The sequence below is a fragment of the Castor canadensis genome, chromosome 9 (assembly GCF_047511655.1).
Source record: "Castor canadensis chromosome 9, mCasCan1.hap1v2, whole genome shotgun sequence".
Taxonomy (NCBI): Eukaryota; Metazoa; Chordata; class Mammalia; order Rodentia; family Castoridae; genus Castor; species Castor canadensis.
In genome coordinates this window covers 104,069,995-104,094,192 of record NC_133394.1, presented here as the reverse complement: position 1 = coordinate 104,094,192, position 24,198 = coordinate 104,069,995, and the positions used below count along the sequence as shown (strand labels likewise).

The following is a 24,198-nucleotide window of genomic DNA, read 5'->3' as shown; positions in this document are numbered from 1 at the left end:
AATAAGCAGGAAATTAGATCATTTCTTGAAAAATGGGTGGAACAGCAGAACATCAGACCCAGAAAGACAAACATCACATGTCTTCTCTCATATATGGGACCTAAATATGAAAAGTGATATAAATATAAAATGGTGAATGGCAGGGAGAAACAGTAGAAGAGTGAAAGAACATGAGGATTGGATGGAAAGTATGATCAAAGCACTTTGTTTGCATACAAAAAATAAAATAATAAAATCCATTCAAATTGGAAAAATAGGTGGGAAGGAAGAGGTAAAATAGAAAAAAAAGCAGTAGTAATAGATCCAATAAATTTAATCAAAGCATATTTTCTGCATGTATGCCAATGTCACAATGAAACCCTTTTGTATAGTCATTATACACTAATTAAAAGTTGTAATAAATTAGTTCAGTGAGAAGAGGTAAGACAGTCACATTTCAATGCAGCTTGCTGTTAAGCATTGGTGTTCCTTCAGGGCATGGTGTGCTTTGTTTTATGTGGGAGGAGATATTTTTCTCACTAGGCAAAATTTTACAATGTGAAAATATAATGAGGATGTGGAGACAATGGAACAATCATACACTGCTGGTGGGAATATAAATTAGTACAACCACTCTGGAAAACAGTATGGAGTCCCCTCAAAAAACTAAAAATAGAACTGCCACATGATCCAGCAGTACCACTCAAAGATTATATCTGAAGGAATATGAGTCAGGTTACAATAAAGGCACCTGCACACCCATGTTTATTTCAGCACTATTCACAATAGCTAAGCTATGGAAACAGCCAAGATGGCTCACTGGTGACAAATGGATTAAGAAAATGTGGCATTTATATACAATGGAATTTTACTCAGCCAAAAGAAGAATGAAATTTTGTCATTTGCACGTAAATGGATAGAACATCATCAAGTGAAGTTAGTCAGGTTCAGAAGGCCAAAAGCTGCATGTTCTCACTCATGTGGATTATAAACCTAATGCAAATAAAGCAATATTATGAAAAACAGGCCACACAAAATAGAGGTCACATATCAGAGGGGGAGGGTAAAAGAAGGAAGTAATGAAGGTGAATATGGTTCATATACTTCCTATACAAGAGTGAATATAGAATTTTTAAGCCAGCTAAAACCACCATAAGAAAGAGACTAAGGTAGAATGAAGAAAAATAGAGGAAATGAACCAATTGGGGTTATAGTACACATATGCATGGAAATATCACAAAAATACTCCCTGTGTAGCTACATTTATCTCAAACAAGCAAAATGACATTTTCTTTTAAATTTTATGGTTTTTTTTTTCTTTTTTGCTCTACAAAATTGGAGAACAGGAAAATAGAAAAGGTCTTGGGGAGTGAGAAGAGGCAGGGAAAAGGAATAAGAGGGTAAATACTGTCCAAATACCATGTACACATGTATTTAAATGCAAAAATTATACCTATTGAAATTATTCCAGGAATGGGAGAAGGAAGGGATAAAGGAGAGTGGTGGAGGGGGTGAATCCAAGTATGTTATGTTTGATACACTGTAAGAACTTTTGTACATGCCATAATGTACCCCTACCCAGAAAGTAATAAAAAAATGTCTAAAAAAAAAGAAAGAAAATATTGGTTTATCATTTTGGAAGATACTTACTATAAAATTTGAATTTCACAATCTGTCATGAGCCAAAATGTACAAAAATTTTATTACATAGAATGTTTGATTAAATATAAAGTTATGTACTATTCCAATGTCTTTCCAGGTATTCAGTAAGAGTTCACTTACATGTTATTTTACTTTGTTAGTAACTAACTAGCTAGAAATACATTTATTGTTATATACAGTTGAATTTGAATGTCTGTACAGTCCAAAACTTATACTGAAATTTAGTTGCCAATGTAATAAGACTTGGAAGTCACCTCTTAATAGATGATTTGATTAGGACTCTACCCTCACCAATGGATTCCATATCTTAATAAAATGGCTTCCAGGCAGAGTTCTTCTCTTGACTAATGCTTATGAGAATGGACGTTCCTCTTCTCCATAGGACACAGTTTTCAAGGAGCCATCTTGGAAGCAGAGACAGAACTCTTTCCTGATACCACACTGGCTAGTATTTTGATCTCAAATTTTGGGGAAATGAATTTTTGTACTTAATAAAATACCCAGCCAGTGACAGTCTGTTATGTGGCTAAATCTAATCACAAGTTTAGCAAAGTCTCTGAAGACTTTAGGAAGAATTTGCAATCCTATTTCATTCTTATTCATTATTCAATTATGATATATTTTTTTAATTCAGCAAGGGAAGATAAAATAACTACATTTTAATAATTTTTCTATAGAATAGGAGGGGAAAATTATATGTATCAACATTATAGATGTATGTGTATGATAATACTATGTTGGGAAAGTTCAGATTGTTTCTAGAGTGGGAGGATTAGGATATGGAATTCAGTTTTCCTTTCTTCAAAAAATATACTTTCTATCCTTAACATTTCTGTATTGAACAAAATACAAGAAGAACGAGTATGCCATCTGTTTTAAGAAGTATATAATCAACTATTGTGTTGTGTGAATTATGTTACTCCCACTGCCTAGCAGGGACATGCATAATGATAATAAACCATCACTGCAAGTCATAATAAGCATTCATTTCTTTCTGTAGTATTTCAGATATCTTAGCCTTTACCCCCATGGTACATAACGAGTAACTATTATGATAACACGATTATCCTCTTTGTTGTACAATTGTCTTTTTAAAATAAAGTTTATCCATCTCTTTTGAAAGCAATAAAATTAATCTTTAGCAGGGGAGTACAAAAGTTTTAAAAGTACATTACAAAAGGTTACTATAAGATTAATAGTTCAACTCAAGCATATTTTAAATACAAAAGAATTGCTATTAAATACACTAGGAAACAGGGATAATGTAAGGGTTAATAATGAGTTTTTCCTCTCTTCCCCTGAACATATTGTTTTCTAATAGAACAAGTACAGAATTTTAAGGAAACTGAATGTTATTAAATACTATAATTTAGCTCTATTTTAAAGTTGGATTTGTGTAATATACTATTTCTTACCACCTCAATTGATATGAGATTTTAATTATAGAAATAACTTTGCTAAGTGATTTGTGTTAGAATTAAAATATGTGTCTCACTTTTATTACATTGTTTCAAATCAATATATGATGGAAGGATAATATTGGGAACAAGTAATAGTGTCAACAATAGCAACATTGTTGAGTATTTACTGAGTTCAGCACTATCCCAAGAAGTTTACTTTTATGAAATAATTTCACTCATACATTATGTCTTAACATCTATTATTGCTTCAACTTTAAGAATGAGAAAACTGACTCAATATACTTAAGTAGCTTATCAAGATCACCCAGCTAAGAAGCCACAAAGAGGAAATGTGAATGCAACTGGCTTTGTTCCAAGGCTTGCTCTTAACCACTACCCTACAGTATGTGGCAGAGGGAGAATGAAATGGAAGTGGAGAGTGAAGGACAATATATTTATCACTTAATCAAGCACTGATTTAGGTTCTAAAATAACAGACACTTAGTCAATATAAACAATCCTATGAAGTATGCAGCACTGATTATCTTTTTTTCTTTCTTTATGTTTCTTTATCTACCATATGTAACAAAATACTGTAGTGTTTCTATGTGCATTAATATCTTCATCATATTTCTTTCTGTTCTTTTTTCTTTTTTATTTTTTATCAGTTTTACATTTACTCACATGGGCCACATCACCCCTCCTTATATGAGCTAATAAGACAGAAGTTTTGCTAGTTTGGGATAAAGGTAGCTATGCAGAGAGATTCCTAGCATTGCTCTGATGCACATGTGCATTGCAACCCACGTTGGCTCATCTCTTCCAGAACTCATCACTGCTTACTAGTCCCCTTCCCATACTGTGCTCTGCCAGGTTAGAGTACTATATTTGCTCCTCTACAGTCAACACATCAACCACATTCAAGCACTCATCTTTAAGAGATGAGAAATACCTTCCTAAAGTTATACAGTTGATTTAATTTGGATTTTAAAAAATCTTGAAATTAATTATTTTAGCCAAATCATATTAAAATGCTTAAGGTATGACATATGGACAATTAAGTTATGGAAATTTTCTTTTCAAAAATGAAATAAAAAGTGGTTATGTTTACATAATGTCATAAATACTGATTGAAAAATAAAAGCTAATAAATACATTAATGGCTCTGCTTGTATAATTATAAAGAAATCCTGACTCACCTTTTCTTCCCATGTTGAAATGAAGTGTACTCTATTTTAGCAATCAACGGCTCAAAGCTATTGTTATTCTTGGTGTCCACATTCAATTAACTTTAGAGTTTTTTAGAAATTCCATAAAATAATTTATCAAGAATTTCAGAAAGAGGAAGATCCAAGATGGTGACTAGGACACAGCCACAGACGACGTGAGCTCCATGTACCAGGGACTTTGCTGAGATGTTGGAGACACATTGGCTAAGGTAAAGCACAAGGGAGAGCTGAAACTTCAGCACTCTGAACCCATAGCTTGTGGAAGGCTTCTCCACATCATGATTTACTAACAGAACAGCTGATGATGCATTCCAAGCCCCACCCCATAGGCCTGTGGAGGCCCTGCTCCACAGGCATGGGATCACTGCTCCTCCTGCCCCCACTTCTTAGCACCATAGGTCTGCACACCACAGGACCACACAATCTACCCCAAGGTCCTACCCCTCAGGCACGCCAAGCCCATGATCCATAGGTCCGAATGATCTCCACCAGGCCATTGCTCCACAGGCCCACTGAGCCAGAGATCCACAATCTCTGCCAGGCCCCCACCCCTCAGGCCTGCAGGTTGGCGATTCACAGGCCCGCGTGATCTCTGCCAGGCCCGCACCACCCAGACCCACCAGGCTGGTGATCCACAGTCCCACATGATCTCAACCAGGACCGCACCCCTCAGGCCTGCCAGACCAGTGCTCCACAGGCCTGCTATACTTCCTCAATGACAGGTTTCCACCTGCAAGACTGTAGGGCCCTGCACACCTGCCACCCACCACAGGAAGGCTCCAAATTTGCCTAGGAGACACAGACAGGTCTAGATGCTAAAGAAGTAACACCAGAACTACTAAGAATGAAATTCCCCTGTTCCTGAACTGGTGATTTTCTTTTTTCTTTTTTTTTTTTTTTTTTTGCATTTCTTTAATGGTTTGGCTGTCTGGTTTGCTGTTTGATGGTTTACCATCTCTCCTTGCTGTTTTCCTTGTTTCTCTTTCTTTTTTTTTTTCTTCTATTTCTCTTTCTTTCTCCTTTTTCTCCTTCTTTCTTGGTATTGTTAGTTTCACTATTGTAACTCAGCTAACACCAAATTACATATGGTGCAGGGACAGAAATGGTACCAGTGGAAATATGGAAAGGTGAAAAAGGGAGGGAAACCATTTTCCCCCCACCAAAATAATTTAGTACAGGACCCAGAGGGAAATGAAGAAAATGAATACCTACATTCAGACTCCAAAAAAACAAAGATAAACTATGCCAAAGAACCCAAAGAAGCCCACACTGAAAGAAGAAATCCTGCAAGTAATCACTGAGAAATTCAAGGAGGTGTTACTACACATGGTCAACCAAAATGTGCAAGAGTCACTCAAGAAATTCCAAGACACCAAAAATAAACAATATGAGAAAACACAAAAACAAATAAATGAAATCATAGGAGCCCTAAATAATCCAAAATGAGAGAACACAATAAATAGAGATCTAAATGAATTAAGGATGAAAATTAACAACATTAAAGAGGAAGTGACCCACAATATGGAAAACCTCAGGAAAAAAAATAAAAAGAAACAGAAATACAAAACAAAATTGAAGGCCATTCCAGCAAAATAGAACAAACAGAAGACAGAACCTCAGAACTTGAAGATGAAATGTTAAAGGAAAAACTGAAGAACTATTATTCAAACAACTTAAGACATGTGAAAGGAATATGCAAGAACTCACTGACTCCATTAAAAGACCAAACCTGACAATCATGGGCATTGAAGAAGGAGAAGAGGTGCAAGCAAAAGGAATGTGTAATATATTCAACAAAATAATAACAGAAAATTTCCCAAATCTAGAGAAAACTATGCTCATCCATGTATAGGAAGCCTCCAGAACACCAAACAGACTTGACCAAAATAAAACTACTCCATGACATATTATTAAAACAACAAACACAGAGACTAGAGAAAGAATATTGAAGGCTATAAGAGATAAAAAACAAATAACATACAAAGGTAAACCCATCAAAATCACAGTAGATTTCTCCATGGAAACCTTCAAAGCAAGAAGAGCATAGAGTGAGTTCTTCCAGACACTAAAGGAAAATAACTTCAACCCTAGGACACTCTACACAGCAAAACTATCATTTAAACAAAATAGATTGATAAAAGTCTTCCACAATAAGCAGAAACTAAAACAATGTATGACCACCAAGCCAGAACTACAAAAGATGCTCCAAGGAATTCTGCACACAGAAAGTGAAAGCAAACAAAACCATGAAAGGGCAGGCAATATCAAACCACAGGAGAAGAAAGGGAAGGAAAGTAGAGAGTAACACTGATGCAGCTACATGCCATCAAACCTTTAAACAACAAAGGCAACTAAATGACAAGGATCACCATGTACCTACCAATAATAGCACTAAACATTAATGGACTTAATTCCCCCATCAAAAGATACCATTTGGCAAACTGGATTAAAAAGGAAGATCCAACAATATGCTGCCTACAGGAGACCCACCTCATCGACAGAAACAAGCACTGGCTGAGAGTGAAAGGCTGGAAGAAGATTTATTAAGCCAATGGCCCCCATAAACAGGAAGGGGTAGCAATACTTATCTTGGATAAAGTAGACTTCAAACTTACATTGCTCAAACAAGATAAAGAAGGACACTCTATACTAATAAAAGGGGAAATAAACCAAAAGGAAATAACAATTATCAACCTATATGCACCCAATGTCAACACACCCAATTCATCAAACATGTTCTGAAGGACCTAAAAACATATAAATTCCAAAACAGTGATAGTGGGAGACCTTAATACTCCCCTATCACCAATAGATAGGTCATCCAAACAAAAAATCCATAAAGAAATCCTAGATCTAAATTACACCATAGACCAAATGGACATAGCTGATGTCTACAGAATACTAAATCCAACTTCTGCACAATATGCATTGTTTTCAGCAGCCTATGGAAGTATCTCCAAAATTGATCATATCTTAAGGGCACAAAGCAAGCCTCAGCAAATATAAGAAAATAGAAATAATCCAATGCATTCTATCTGACCACAATGTATTAAAACTAGAAATCAACAACAAAAACAACAGTAAAACACATGCAAACAGTTGGAAGCTGAACAACACATTGTTCAATGATCAATGGGTCATTGATGAAATAACAGAGGAAATTAAAAGTTTCCTGGAAGTTAATGAAAATGAAAACATGACCTACCAGAACCTATGGGACTCAGCAAACACATCTTGAAAGGAAAGTTTATAGCTATGAGTGCATATATTAAAAGGTCAGAAAGATTTCAAATCAATGATTTAATACTACAGTTCAAACTCCTAGAAAACAAGAACAAGCAAACCCCAAAACAACCAGAGGAAAGAAATAATTAAAATAAGGGCTGAAATCAATGAAATAGAATAACAACAACAAAAACATACAAAATTAATGAAACAAAAAGCTGGTTCTTTTGAAACAATAAATAAGATTGACAGAACCCTGGTACACACGACTAAAATGAGGAAACAAGAAACCCAAATCAGTAAAATCAGTAATGTAAAAGGGGAGATAACAACAAACACCACAGAAATCATCAGAGACTACTCTGAGGGCATATACTCTAATAAATTTGAAAATTTTGAAGAAATGGACAGATTTCTAGATACTTACAATCATCCAAAAGTGAACAAAGAGGATATTAATCACCTCAATAGACCTATAACAGAAAATGAAATTGAAGCTGCAATTCAGAGCCTCCCAAAAAAGAAAACTCCAGGACCTGACAGATTCACTGCTGAATTCAATCAGACATTTAAAGAAGAAATAGTATCAACCTTCCTTAAAGTGTTCCATGAAATAGAAAGGGAAGGAACACTACCAAACTTGTTTTATGAAGGAATTTTATTCTAATCACAAAACCAGAAAAAGACACTTCCAGAAAGGAGAACTATAGGCCAATTTCCTTAATGAATATCAATTCAAAAATCCTCAATAAAATACTGGGAAACTGAATCCAACAACACATGAGAAAGATCATACTCCATGACCAAGTCTGCTTCATCCTAGGGATGCAGGGGTGGTTCAACATATGCAAATTTATAAATGTAATACAACACATTAATAGAAGCAAAGATAAAAACCACTTATCATCTCAATAGATGCACAAAAAGCCTTCAACAAGATCCAACACCACTTTATGATAAAAACTAAGAAAACTAGGAATAGATGGAATGTACCTCAACATTGTAAATGCTATATATGACAAATCTACAGCCAACATCATACTTAACAGTGAGAAACTGAAACTATTTTCCCTGAAATCAGGAATGAGACAAGGTAGCCCATTATACCCACTCCTATTCAATACAGTACTGGAATTTCTAGCCAGAGCAATTAGGCAAGAAGAAGAAATAAAAGAAATACAAATAGGTAAAGAAACTGTCAAAATAACCCTATTTGCTGATGATATGATCCTATACCTTAAAGACTCAAAAAATTCTACCCAAAAACTCTTAGACACCATAAACAGCTACAGTAAGGTGGCAGGATACAAAATTAATTGGCAACAATTATTAGTTTTTCCATACACCAACAAAGATCAAGCTGAGAAGGAATATATGCAAACAATTCCATTTAAAATAACCTCAAAAAAAATCAAATACCTAGGAGTAAACTTCACAAAGGATGTGAATAACCACTATAAGGAGAACTATAAACCCCTGAAGAAAGAGATCAAGGAAGACTGGTGGAAAGATCTTCCATGCTCATTGATCAGTAGAATCAATATAATAAAAATGGCTATACTGCCAAAAGCAACCTACATGTTTAATATAATTCCCATCAAAATCCCAATGACTTTCATCACAGAAATTGAAAAATCTACCCTATAGTTCATTTGGAAACACAAGAGACTATAACTATTCAAGACAATACTCAGCTCAGCAAAAAGAGCAATGCTTGAGGTATCACATTAACCAACTAAAAACTATATTACAAAGCCATAGCAATGAAATAAGCATGGTACTCGCACAAAAACAGATATGAAGGCCAGTGGAACAGAATAGAGGACCCAGGTATAAATCAGCACAAGTAAACCCACCTTATTTTTGACAAAGGTGCCAAAAATATACAGTAGAGAAAAGATAGCCTCTTCAACAAATGTTGCTGAGAAAAGCAGTTATCCATCCACAAGAAACTGAAACTAGATCCATCTCTATCACCCTGTACTAGTATCCACTCAAAATGGATCATGCATCTTAATCAGACCTGAAACTGAAGTTAGTACAGGAAGGAGCAGGAAACACTTGGGAACTAATAGGTATTGGCAAGGACTTCCTCAATAGAACCCCAGCAGCCCAGCAACTAAGAGAAAGAATGGACAAATGGGACGTCATAAAATTAAAAAGCTTCCGCACAACAAAAGAAATGGTGTCTAAACTGAAGAGATCACTCAGAGTGTGGGATAAAATATTTGCTATTTATTCATTAGACAAAGGACTGATAAACAGAATATACAGGGAATTTAAGAATCTAAACTCTCCCAAAATAAGTGAACCAATTAAGAAATGGGCAACTGAACTAAATAGAACTTTCTCAAAAGAAGAAATTCAAATGGCCAAAAAACACATGAAAAAATGCTCACCACCTCTGGCCATAAAGGAAATGCACATCAAAACCACACTAAGATTATACCTCACCCCTGTTAGAATAGCCATCATCAAAAACACCACCAACAGGTGTTGACAAGGAAGTGGGGAAAAAGGAACCCTCGTATACTTCTTGTGGGAATGCAAGCTGGTGCAACCACTCTGGAAAAAAATTTGGAGGCTTCTTAAAAATCTAAACATAGATCTGCCATATATCCAGCAATCCCACTCCGAGGGATACACCCAAAGGAATGTGACAGAGGTTACTCCAAAAGCACCTGCAAACCCATGTTTATTGCAATGCTATTCACAATAGACAAGTTATGAAAACAACCAAGATGCCCCACTAATGATGAGTGGATCAAGAAAATGTGGTATTTAGAGACAATGGAATTTTACTCAGCCATGAAGAAGAATGAAATCTTATCATTTGCAAGGAAATGGATGGAACTGGAGAACATCATTCTGAGTGAGGTTAGCCAGGCTCAGAAGACCAAAAATCGTATGTTCTCTCTCATAGGCAGTCTTTAGATCTAGGGCAAATACAGCAATGTCGTTGGAATTGGGTTACATGACAAGGGGAGAGCACATACGTGAGGTATGGGTTTAGGCAGAAAACCCAAAACATGATAGCATTGAATGCCCCCACTCCAGAGGAACTAATACAGAAACCTTAAAGCAACAGAAATCAACATGTGAAGGGGATCAGGAACCAGTATAAAGATCAGTTAGAGATGAATCATCATTGGTTGTAACACATTTGTACATTAAAGCAATGGCAGGAATCCCTCTGTATACCTGTTCTCATCTCAACTAGTAAAAACGCTATGTCTTTCTTATTATTGCTTATTTGTAATCCTCAACAGAACTGGAAAAAAGCACTAAACAGGTTCTACCTGGAAGTGAGGGGGGAGGGGGGAAGAGGGTGGGGAGCGGGGCAGGAGGGGGAAATGACTCAAACAATATACACACATGTGAACAAATGAATAACAATAAAACAAGAAAAAAGTGGAAAAGGAAAAAAAAGAATTTCAGAAAGAGATTTTTGAAAATTTTCTATGTGCAACAAAGAAGTAGAATATGATCTAAATTATTACATATCATCAGGATTCTATTTTAACATTCTAAGTTAAGCTTAATTATAATGAAGTTTATGGGAAGAATAAATCCTTATTAAATAGTTCACAAGCATTGACGTAGAAAAGTCTCATTTAGACAGGCAGTTATTCATCAAATATTTCACTGAAGGAACGTACTAATTAGTTTAGACTGTGATTTTGAAAGTCAAATAACCAGTAAATACAATACCAGAAGCCTTCAAACATACAGTACTATTAAATATTTATTTTAGAGACTTTAAAATTATGGAGTGGGGAATCCTTAAAGACAGTAGGATGCAAAGACTTCCTCCTTTCACAAAATAATGAGAATGATCAGCCTACAATAAAATGTAAATACAGCATTTCTTGATTCAAAAGTAAAAACAATTCAAAGTTATAATGACTGTTACCTATATGTGGTTGACAATTCAAAATAAATATGCCTAAAGGCAAACTTGAATATAAGTGTGTGTGACATTCATAGGTTTTATGTGGTAACACACTGGTAAGCTCAGGTTACTCACTTAAATTCCAGCAGATAAACAGGGATTGGAAATTATTTGATGAGTATCAATTTAAAACCCACTAATAGAATGTAATATAGAAATGGTGTGGAGCCTGAGAGGTTTCCACATTTGAAATTCTTAAATAGGTAAGCAATTCATGTTGGCATTATCATCTAAACTCTTCAGAGGCATCTCTTTAGCATTATGTCTTCAGTTAAAGCTTGACACACTAAGGATGTAAGGCGTCTAGAAGAAGTAATTCCTACTTCAGTTCATTGCCCTTTACTATCAGAGATATCCCCATGATGATCTTTCTGTGTGCTGGGACTACTTTTAACTAAGAGGGCTTTCTAATGCTACTCTCAATTACTTCAGTAGAAATAAAGACTACCATCTGGTCTAACTCACCACCTTTACCATACTTCTAGTTCAGTTCCTATTCTATTATCTCATGTTGGACCACTTACATGTGACTTTTCAGAAAAATGATATGAACATCTAAAAAGTCAGAAACTTTTTTTGTTTAGTTTGTTTTCCGTACTGGTGTTGTCAGGGTCTATTGCAGTGCTTAGCTGCAGGAAGATGCAAAATTTGCAATCTTCCCTTGGCTTCTATGTGTCTTCACAGACATAAAAACGCATTGGTACTCAGTCCTGTGTATAAAATGGGGTAGTATTCACATGTATCCCCCTGTCCTCCGGTATTCTTTGTTTTGAAGTTACTTATATTACATAATGCAAGTGTTATATAAATTACTGTTATGATGTAGCTTTTAGGCAAAAATGACAAAAATAAATACACTATTGATTTAAGGACAGCTAGAATTTTTTAAAATTCCATACACTGCAAGTTAAATCTGTGGATGCAGAACTCATAGACTCAGAGATCTGACCATATAAAGAAAGAACAAATAGAAGAAAGGAAGGAAGGAAGGGAGGGACGGTGGGTGGGAGGGAAAGAGAACCAAGAAGAAAGGAAAGGGGAGGTAATGTTCTAGAATTATGTCACTGAGTCATATTTTTGTAGGTACTTGATAATAAGCAAAAGTCTTTAAGGGTGGTATCACCTTCAAACTTTTATTTCCCTCCTTAGAGCTAAAACATAATTTTCCCAGTACAAAGTAGGATGTTGTATAAATTTCTGTAAACCTGAGATTACTCACAATTATATATAATTTAGGACTATGTGGAATGTAGGTGTTTTCATTACACAAATTCTAGCTAAAAATTAACCACTTCTTTGCATCTAATGATGTAATTAGCACCTTTGGGAGAACAAATTTGTGCCTAGAAACTTGTGGTTTGTGAACCATAAGGGTCAGAAAGTGCTGTAAATATCAGTGTCTACTTTCTGCATGTTTGCCTCTTCAGACTACTTTAAGTTTTCAGATAATTTAAAATATGAAGAAATGTAATATTTAGTATTCAGTGTTGCTTAAGGTGCTGATAATTTTTAAATGCTAATTTTATGAGGACTAGGTATAGGAAAAGAAAGTTGTTAAATAACTTGGGCTTTGTGTCATAGAGCTTTCCTTGGGGAGCTACATTCCAGCTCTTCTTTGGGGAAATTCCTTATGCAAGGTAACTTTTCTTTCTGATGCCTCAAATGGAATAATATATGTCAATAAAACGTATGGGAAAAGAAAATGAAGACTTTGTTGAATGTCAGAAGCTGGTTAAGTATGAGAGGTGATTGAGTATCTGCAAAGCCTAAGCCTAAACAGATTCCATCATACTATGTTACCTCCCAAATGTGGCAATCCTGGAGAGGCTTCTCAGGTTTACTTACTCGTTTTCAGATGTTATACTTTCCATTCTGCCATCTACGTGATTGCCAAATTTAATTTTCTGGAAGGCATATCGAAATATTACTTCCTTAATTTTGAAGAAAAGAGACTAAGTGTCTTAAAAGGTTATCCAGACCCTCTCTCATCAGTCCCAACTATACTACTTTACTGTAAGTTTGTTTCATTCTACAATATTATGTAATACCAAGTGCCTTACTTGTTATCTCCCTGCCTCTTTGTCTTCTATTTGCTAATTCACCTTCTTAGGGTACTCTTTCCAAATGGCAAAGTCTAATATATTTTACCTATCTATCTATCTATCTATCTATCTATCTATCTATCTATCTATCTGACTATTCCTTTAAATGCCTCTTCTAGCTGAAACTTTGTTTCTCATTTTCATTCCTGAACTTCTATTTGAGAAGTGAATTATTTACCCAGCTTTCAGTATGATTTGTATTAAACTGTGCATGCTATGTACCATATTATAATTCATTTTAAAATGTGTAATTTTTCTTTCCAAGCAGATTCATGCAACTTGGAGTAAAGGAATATACTTGATTTTCATGCTCATGCAATCTAAAGTATAATAGCTAGTCACAGAGCAGGTGCTTGTCTATTTTGAATGACAGAGTAGTCATAGTCCTCTCACCTTTGTATGTCTTTCCTAGATATACTCTCTACTTCACTAATACTTTCCCAACACAAAAATGTTATCTGACCCTTATTTCCCTTTTAGAGATGTGCTTGCAGCTATTAAATTTCTTCATTTAATCTTGACTGAATAGAAAAAAGACTTTCTGTTAATTATACAAAACGTTGCATTTAATTTTCTTCAATTAATGGGAAGCATTTATCTTTTTACCTAGTTTTCCAGGTTTACTTTAGGTAAGTAGAACATATCCAAAGAAAACAAGATTTTTTTTCACTTTTTACTGGTGTAAATATTTTAGTAATTTTAGCTGTAAATTGTTTTCTATATTTGTAAGACAACCTATTGGGAGTCAGTAGTTTTCCTTTCCTGTCAAGAGAAGGTAATAATTGGGACAAAATCCATCACATGCTCTCATTTGACATCTAACATATATTTATTGTATAATAATATTTAAATAATTTGACTTGTTCAAATTATGACAATATGGAAAAGGTCATATCTGTGCCATCTCAGTCAGACACTGTATTTCCAAATTATGTAAGAAAAAGTATTTTCTTTATTTCTATTTTTCTGAATCACTGTAAAATACAATGAAAATAAGTTGTTAGGAAAAACTTCATACTAAGGAACCAAATAAAAGTCTCATGTTATTATTATTATTAATATTATTACTATATTGAAATGTGAATATATTCAAATTGCTATTATAGTTGACAAATGCACATAAACAATTCCTAGATTATATAAAAATGTATGATGTATGCTTGAACCAACTGCTACTGGGCAGAAGAAAACATCTACTCAAAGAAGATCATAATTGGCACACAGAGGATGAAAGACTTATTTTCTGAGTTGGGCCATGTGGAATTAATCTGAATTGCAGTTTGTAACAGAAGACACATAGGCAGAGGAATCAAGATACCCCAAATTCATAGAATGGAGAAAACAAAATGTGTTCTAAGAATGTGGAGTAGCATAAAACCAGAAACATGGAATAGTAGAAAGGTAGAAGGCAATCCCAAAAATGTGACCCAGGTGCATAAGAGAAACTACAGAGTTGGAAAATGAAGTAGAGCAAGTTACATTTTACAACGATCTGATACTCCCAAAAAAATACCTTCCTGCAAACTAAAATTTCTGTTCACCCATTGATTTCCATATTCCATTCCAGACTAGATTTTCCCTCTAAATTAGTCCAATTAATTTCAACAATGAACACTACAATATTCAACAGAAGAAATACAATATTTCTCTATGCTTCCTTATTTGGTTGGCACTAGTTTTCTCTTGCTTCTCTTTCACATGCTTTTGCATGTGAAATGTACCATTTATCCTTTTTTTCTATTTCTCTGACATATTATCCATATTTTCCTACTTTCATCTAAGACATTTACATTGGAAATAGAAATCCAAACAATCCTTAGAATATTTTTGATTCTTTTCTTATTCACTACAGAGTTCTTTACAAATAATCTTCTCTATTCCAATGGGTACAAAATTACTTTCATATTTTTATTTCTCAAAAAAATTGCTGAGCTTGTAGTTAAATGATAAATCACTTGCCTAGCATGCCCAAAGCCCTGGGTTCAAATATTTGTAAATATTTGTATGTGTGTGTGTATGCATGTGTGTATGTATATATATATATATATATATATATATGTATATACGTATATATATATATACGTATATACATATATATATATATACGTATATATATATATACATATATATATATATGTATATACGTATATATATATATACGTATATATATGCATACACACACACATATATATACATATATATACATACATACCACAAACACTGTTCTGAAATAAATATCTTCATACCTAGTGGCTTTCTGTACTTGAATATCTCACAAGAATTTCCAACATAAAAATAAATAAATGTAGTACTTCCTATTGTCCTCTGTACTTGTCTAAATGCAAAAGAAAACAAACACCATTAAAAATTAAATTATACTATTCTTAAGGCTTGATGTTGCTCAAGGTATTAATTCGGTATCATTCCTGCATCCTCCCCGTTTGACATCCATAGCAACCAAACTTGTGTTATTGCTTTTACTTCTTAAATATCTATCCTATTTCCTACTTTTGTTTATTATTCACTATCCAGGGCAGGGATAAATGTCATTTCTCCAGGGAAGCATTCCTTGTACAATGACTGTTTTCTCCTCTTTTTTGTCATCCAATATTATATTGTTTTCCCCCTCATTACTTAGATGCTTTTGCACCTAAAATTAATTCCATAGTGTTTATTTTCAATGGAGAGGACAAGATCTATTAGGACTGAGATTGCATCTATTCCCTTTGTAAAATACCTACATTCTTCTTAGTCATTTCAGAAAAGGACAATAATGGGTATCATACAATAATGAAATTATAATATATGTAATAGAAAAATATTGCTCAAATTGTTTTCCCACCTCAGTCTAATAAAGTTTTTCATATTAGTATTTCTAATAAAGTGCAACTATGTTAAGTTTAAGTTTCATTTATTATGAACTACACGTGGTATATTTATTTACATTCAAAATAGAATCTTAAGTGATCTGGGAAGATAGCTCTATACACTAATCTGGTTAAGGGAAAAAAAAGAATCAGAATAGTTAAGTAAAATAGTAAGATAATGAAGAAATAAGTTGCAAACCTTAAATGTAGACATGAATATGTCTAATTTCTAAGCATATACCATTACGTCACATTCTTACTACATTAGATATTTCTTCAATACAATAGGCCTCAGCTTCCTGAGAAAGAGTCTGATTTTCAAATGAGTACAGTGATTCTTTTGAAATTAGAACTACATGCTGTGTTAGAGAATTCTTAAGTAAGAACAACCCAAAAGGGTGGTGGATGTAGGGTTCTTTTGGGTTCATTCCTTATTGATGGGAGAAATGCTTATCTCAATTTCCTGTCATGTATAATAGTGGAAGCATTTTTATTGCATATTTTCTCCTTGATTTAATATTAAAGGTTCTTTAAACACATGTTTAATTTCTATCTTTAAATGTTAACTAAAGCCATTTTATTTCCTATATCTAAGAACTATCCTTTGTCACAAATGGAAGGCAGGTAAACATCTTTTGAAAGAAGCACCCCTGTCCTTAAACAGCATGTCTGGATAATTTAAACATGAAATTTAAGAGAACCTAAGAATTTTGGTATTGACAATTAGTAATATATTCAGTGGCAATATATTAAGAACTCTTAGTAAAAATACGGTGCACAACATATATTGGCAGTGGGTGAAACTTGTTTCTATCGTACACTAATTTTTGCTTCATTTCAGCTTTCTATGCTAAAATTTCTTTCTCTTTAAAGGATAATATTAATAATACCTAACTCATTTGTTGAAAAGTATAGGAATGAGGTATTACAACAAGTTTAAGGAAAAATGAAAAATACTCTTTGCTTTACATTAAAACTCTCGTCTAACTTCAATTCTCATGGATTTTAAATTGTGTCATGCTACAGCACAGGAGGGTAGGGGGAGAGGAGGCAGAGGGGAGCGGTGGCCTAAACAATGTATACACATATGAATAAATGTATAAACAATAAAAAAAGAGTTAAATTTTTAAAAAGAACAGAAATAAGAGGAAGACAACTGAGAAGAGATAAGAAAGGTGGCAAGAATTGTCAGAAGAGGATGAGGATTTGAAGGAGAAAAAAAGGATAGAAAGAAGAGGAAGAGGAAACAAAAGAAGAAGAAAAAATATTTTATTAATTATGAACATGAAGTTTTAAAAACAGACAGAAGCCATTGTAAAGAACATTCTATCTTCCACTAATTGAGAAATGAATATTTTAAGTCTCATGTTCAAGATACAGAATTAACTGTGGCAATGTCAAAAATTAGGAGTTCTCAAAAATTCTAAGTAAAGAATTAAAGGTATGTTTTTGTAAAGTCTTGTTCTATAATTCTCTCTACTATTTTCTGATGATAACTGGTATTCTACCTAAAAAAAAAACTAGATATATTCTGCTACCTACCATAAAGACAATTTTCTGTCTAAAACAAAAAAAAAAGAAAGAAAGAAAAGCTGGATAATTATTGAATACTTTATTTCATTTGTAAGCAAACCTTTGAACATGTGGTGAGTTTTGACATAGAGAAAGAAAGACAGTAAGAGAAAGAAGGCTGTGGAGGTCAATTTTCTTTGAGAAAAGATCAAAGAAAAGAAAATGGTAAGGTACTAGAAACATTTATCTTCTGTAGCTGTTAGTGTCTTCAACATGCTCTTGAATCAATGACTTATCACCAGATAAGCTTCTGACATTTTCCAAAATAGAAGTGAGACAAGGTTAAGCAACAATTAGAGTTTGTGATAATTTTTTAAATTTTATTTTCCTACACTCTTATGTTTTTTCAATAAACTCTTAAGAATATTTATTGTATATTTTAAGCTTCTGACATTTTCCAAAATAGAAGTGAGACAAGGTTAAGCAACAATTAGAGTTTGTGATAATTTTTTAAATTTTATTTTCCTATACTCTTATGTTTTTTCAATAAACTCTTAGGAATATTTATTGTATATTTTAAGTCTCTTCATTTTATCAACCCTTATTGGTCTATTATGTCAATCACTCATGTGACATAACTAAAAGTTAAATAAATATCACCATATGCTTCATGAAAAGTGTGTTAGGTACTGTCATCAGAACATGATTTCCTATTAATAAATTATACACTCACACAAAGTTAATTACTTATATCCATAGTCAGGGCAAAAAAAGATATTTGACATTTGGAGAAATAGTCTTCTTACTTGGAAATGTCTTCTTATGTAAATATATATACATTTACTTCAGTGACAAGATTGATTTAGAAAATAGTAAAAGTACTTTCAAATATTACACCCTTTTCCTCCAGCTTAGACTTATCAGTGCTCACAAGTATGCTATGTTAAGTGTGCATATTTCTTGGTCAGATGTTATTTATTCAGCATATATTGATTAAACATGTTATGCTAGGACTGAAGCAATGGCTCAAGTGGTAGAGCACCAGCTTAGCGAGTGCAAAGTTCAGTTCAAACCCCAGTTAACACCAAAAATGAATCAATGAATTAAAAAGCCTTAATAAATGCAAATAAATACACTGTGCCAAGCAGGGTTATAAATACAGAAAATTCTACAGTGAAAAGTAAACAACAAGATCTCTGACTGTGCGAAGCCAATGTACTCAGGATAGAACAATTAACAAACTAAAAGAAAAAAAAAATCAGAGTAGATGATAATGACCATAACACAGAATAAAAGATGAAAGGAATGCTGGCAGGCTTTGCAGTTTCAGTAGTAAGGAAAGCCTCCAGGAAAATGTGACATTAGGATCTAAAGGAAGGCATTGACTAGTTGTGAAGAGGGGATGATATTACCTGACAAATTTAACAGGCTGGTTCTGGTTACCATATAGGGCATATGCTGAAGGTGTTAATGACAAAAGCAGGATGAAGATTTATAAGTGCTGGCAAAAAAGGTGGTGGAAATTTGCCAGAGTCTAGATATACTTTGAAGGTATTATCAAGAAGGTGACTTGTACGTGGGTCATGAGATTAAGAGATGAGCATGACTCCTCCAAGTCTTTGTTTGGAGGGTGTGGTTGCCAGTTATTTACATGGAGAACTCTGTCAGATTATTAGGAGAAGACAAATATTCAGTTTCAGATATACTAAGTTTGAGATACAGATAGATTGATTATAGTACTGGAGAAAGAATAGGCTGCAGTTATGTTCATAAGTCATTAACCGGTAGATGATTTTTACAAGTATTGAGCTTACTTATAAATATAAATTAAAAAATAAAGAATAAAAATAAAAATTAATTAATTAATTAATTAATTAAAATAAAAGTGAAGAATAAGTTCTGATGACTCGGATGATAGTCCACACCTATGAGAAAGGGGATCAGGAACCAGTGTAAAGATCAGTTAGAGAAGAATCAACATGGGTTGTGACACATTTGTACATGGAAGCAATGCTAGGAATCTCTCTGTATAGCTATCCCTAACTCAACTAACAAAAATGCTTTGTTTTCCTTATTGTGCTTATGTCTTCTCTTCAACATAATTAGAGATAAGGACAGAAGAGGTTCTGCCTAGAAAAGAGGAGGAGATGGGGGAAGGGAGTAGAACCAAACAATGTACACACATGTGAATAAATGAATAATAACTTTAAAAAATCAGCAGAGAGGAGAAAAGACAATAATATGTATAGATAGATGGATAGAAATCGGCTAATGTGTATAGATAGATGGATAGAAAGAAGAAAAATAGATAGATGATAGATATATAGATAGATAGATGATAGATAACATTTAACTACTATGGAGCTCAGCAAGAGTGTTTTAAAGAGGAAGACTTGATTAACAATGGAAAATACTATTGATATACTAAGATAAACATTGGGAATAGACCTTTGAATTTAGCAAAGACTTTGTCACTGCCTCATTGGTGACCTCAGCAATTTCTGATTCAGTGAAGAGATAGAGGCTGATACCCTCATGCAGTAGGCTTAGATAGAATGAGAAGAGAGAAACTAGAGTAGAAAATATGATCAGTTGAGAAAAGTAATGAAAGATATGGAATGGAACCTGGAGAAGATAGTAGGAGCAAGAGATGGTTTATTGTTATTGTGTTTGTGTGTACAATTAAAATGGTATAATTAATGTATTTTCTTTAATCACAGAAATTATCTCAATATTATATATAAGTACATAAAATATACTACATATGTACATATATACGTACGTTATTATAAAATATCATGTTTTTTATTTCTGTCAATTTTTTTTTAGTTGTGGGGATTGATCTTGCACAATGGTTAGGCAGGTCGTCTATAGCTGAGCTGTATTTCTAGCCTTTTTTGGAAAATTTTGAGTCCTTACCTCATCTATTCAAAGTCTGAAACAAAATTTCTTCTAGAGAATATGATTCCTAAGACACATTTAGTAAACTCAAGATACTTAAAATATTGTATTGAATTTAAAAATATAGTAAATCAAATCAGTGGATAATCAAATATGAAGAAGATTTAAATTCTGTGCCACTTCCAAAAGACTTGTCATGTATATTTTCTTAGATTTTTATGTACACTAACATTAACTCTACAAATGATTATTAAAAAATAAGACATACCTTTGTTCTCATTGTGGTCAAGGCACTATTCTAAGAATATTCCATGAATTATACTACTCTTCATTTTAAGTTCACAAAACAGATTTTATGAATATAAAATCTAAACAAAAGTGCTGCAGATAAATACTCAGTTATTTTCCTAAGCCCCCTTGAATAAAGATGATGAACAGGGATCCAGTTCAGGTATGACTAGATCTAAAGTCTATAAAGTTTAACATATACTACTTGATAACACTGAATGTACTGAAAGACAGAAACCAAGTTATAAGCAATATTTGTTTTGTTTACTAAATAGAGCCAAGCATAACAAAAGGCACTTAACATGGCCTTATTCTATACCTATTAATTTGCCTAAGAAAACAATATTGTGAACAAAAAACTATTCTCATATGTATAAATCCAAACTGCTAGGGCTCACGAAACAAAAATGGGTAAATTAATCCATATGTTTTCTCTATTGTTTTATTATAAAATAATATAGAAAATAGAACACATGACAAAAACAAAATTCTTTTGTACTGTGAAGTATTTCAATACAGTTAATTGCATATTATATAGGTTGATTTTGCAATAAAGGATGGTGAGGAAGGGTTGGCATGTAGCTTGTCAGTACAATTCTTGCCTAGTATGCAATTGTTCCAAGGATGGATCCCCAGCAAAACAGGAAAAAGAAAGAAAATGGGTAATGCGAAGTCCAGAATTAATCCCCTTTTTAGCATAATAAGTTTCCATAAAGTTTTGCTACTTTAGAGGCAAATGCCAGAACTCATTCAAATATGAGACCCCTAAGAAAAATCCTCAGTTCTAAAGAATGTTAGCTTTCTGAATGCTTCTTCGATTTTGTGATTGAATTAATAATCAGAATCTAAAATTCTCTAATGCAAAAATAAAATCTCAAGTATGCAGGAAATGATTAGGACATGATTAGTCAGTATTTACTTTAGGGTGGAAATCCACAGCTTATTTCCCTTTCTTTTGATTCCTTGTCATGTTTCTTATGATTTAATTGTGCTCTTCTTGTAAGTTTTGAGGCTTTGATAACAACATATGCAAACATCAGCAATTTCCGGGGTAAGATCATTTTTTTACTTTAATCTTGTTCCAGCATGATGCTTTTAAATGAAAGAATTTTCTGAGACACTAAAAAGAAACAAATTATATCATCCTAAAATCCACATATTAGAATTCTATTTTAAATAATACATATTCATCTCCTATAGATAGATGGATAGATAGATAGATAGATAGATAGATAGATAGATATTTATATTTCCCCAGTAGAGCTATAGCAAAAGCATAAGGTTTGCAATTATATAGAAAGACATATTTTGAGATCTGTTAAATGTCACTTACGTCATGTATAAAAATGTAAAAGTTCTGAATATTTTTTCTACCTAGAAACAAATGATATTACCCAATGAGTGGATGATCTATAATGTCATAATTACAAAATAAGAAAACACATATGATTTTCTTGGCAATTAACCACTAAATAATTTTTTCTCTTTTATTTCTATTTAGCATCACAGCTAGATGTTTAAAATGAATAAGTGATTGAACTTTATCTTTTGGACAACAGCAGTAATTTTTGTAACATTTCTCTAAAGAAAAAGAAATGCAAAGAATTTTTATTAAAAATGGTCTTCCTCATAGTAAGATATTAGTTTGTATTCAAATATATGAAAAATAAGATGTTTGGAATATTGTATATTTTTATGTATATGTATATCTAAAATGTACACATTTGTTCATACTTTAATTTTTAAAACTAAGACATACATATTTTGTCATTCCTTTGTGAAACATCTCTGAATATGACAAAGATGAGACAATGTTTTTATAAACTCAAAGACTGGTTTTGAAACCAATGAAGTTTTCATAAATAGTGGGATGACTACATTTTGACACAAGTAAACATCTCACAGCAATATTTCAACATGACTACATTTTATGAGGCATAATAAATATTGCTGTTAGTAACTTCCATGGCATTTGCTGCAAATACTACTAAAATTCTATGTGATTCATTCATGCAAGGAAGGACATGAAGATAAAATGCAGAGGCAAATCTATGTAGGCTGAACACCTGAGCACTAAGTATTTAACTTCTGGATAATGGCCAACAATAGCACGAAAGCCAAGACCTAATTATTAGTTATCATTTAATTCGTGTAAATTGAGCATGAAAGGCGCAGCAAATATCTTCTCAAATGAAATATACAAAGCATTTTTGAACACACTACAAGTTAAAAGTCAAGAATGCATTTTAGTACAGTACTGTTGACATAAAATCAAGTGATCAGTAATCTTTGGTTCCAAAGAAACATTTAAATAAATGAATACAACTCACCTTATCCACAATACATATATGTCTTCTTGTTTGAGCATCCAGTATTTCAATCTCAAAGTGAGTAGTTTTTGAATGTTTGACTGCTGGATTTGGCTTTAAATGTCCTGCTGAGAGTACAAGTTGCGACAAAGAGTGAAAATTTCTTATATCATTCTTCATTGTGGACCGTGAAACTCCTTGAAAAAATAATTCTCTCTTGCGCTCAAGGAACTTGTGCCTTTTCAACATTGTGTGAACTAACAGGAGAATCTGTCATGTACAGAGGCAACACTTGCAAGAGTGCTCCCTTAGCATCAGCTAAACAGAGTGAGCAAACCACGAGAGGTCAAGTGGCATGCCATTCCAGCAGACCAGTTTTATTTAGCAGGCTTGAAAACAAAGACTGATCTTATTTCTATATATAACACTATTGGGAATTGCTGCAATGTAGAGAATTACTTTAACCAGCGTTTGGATAATTTCATGCTTTCTCCTTTTATCTCTGCTTCTTATAATGACCACTCTTATCTCACATTCCATAGCAAGGGAAGAATAGAGGTTTTATTATCTCAGAATTGCAGATACACAAATCTTCAAACATATGCATACTATTTCATGTCCATTCAATTTTAGGTATATTTAGCTTTAGTACAGTGCCATTTTATAGCTTAAATTATAATAATATATTATATAACATAGTTTTCGATGCTATACACAGTAAAGATGAGTGGCCTGCATGTATTTGTGTATTTAAATAGTCTAAAATGCGAAA

At 33.2% G+C, this 24,198-nt stretch overlaps 1 protein-coding gene across 1 annotated transcript in view; it reads right to left on the bottom strand.

The window, feature by feature from the left end:
• The window catches only part of Tecrl (trans-2,3-enoyl-CoA reductase like), a 142,865-nt gene extending 119,112 nt beyond the window's left edge, over positions 1-23,753 (bottom strand). Inside the window, exon 1 of the mRNA XM_074042116.1 lies at positions 23,448-23,753. Within this exon, the coding sequence (XP_073898217.1) occupies positions 23,448-23,675 (228 nt within the window). The 5' untranslated portion in view covers positions 23,676-23,753. The remainder of the gene's footprint in view (positions 1-23,447) is intronic.
• Between the last annotated feature and the right edge of the window lie 445 nt (positions 23,754-24,198).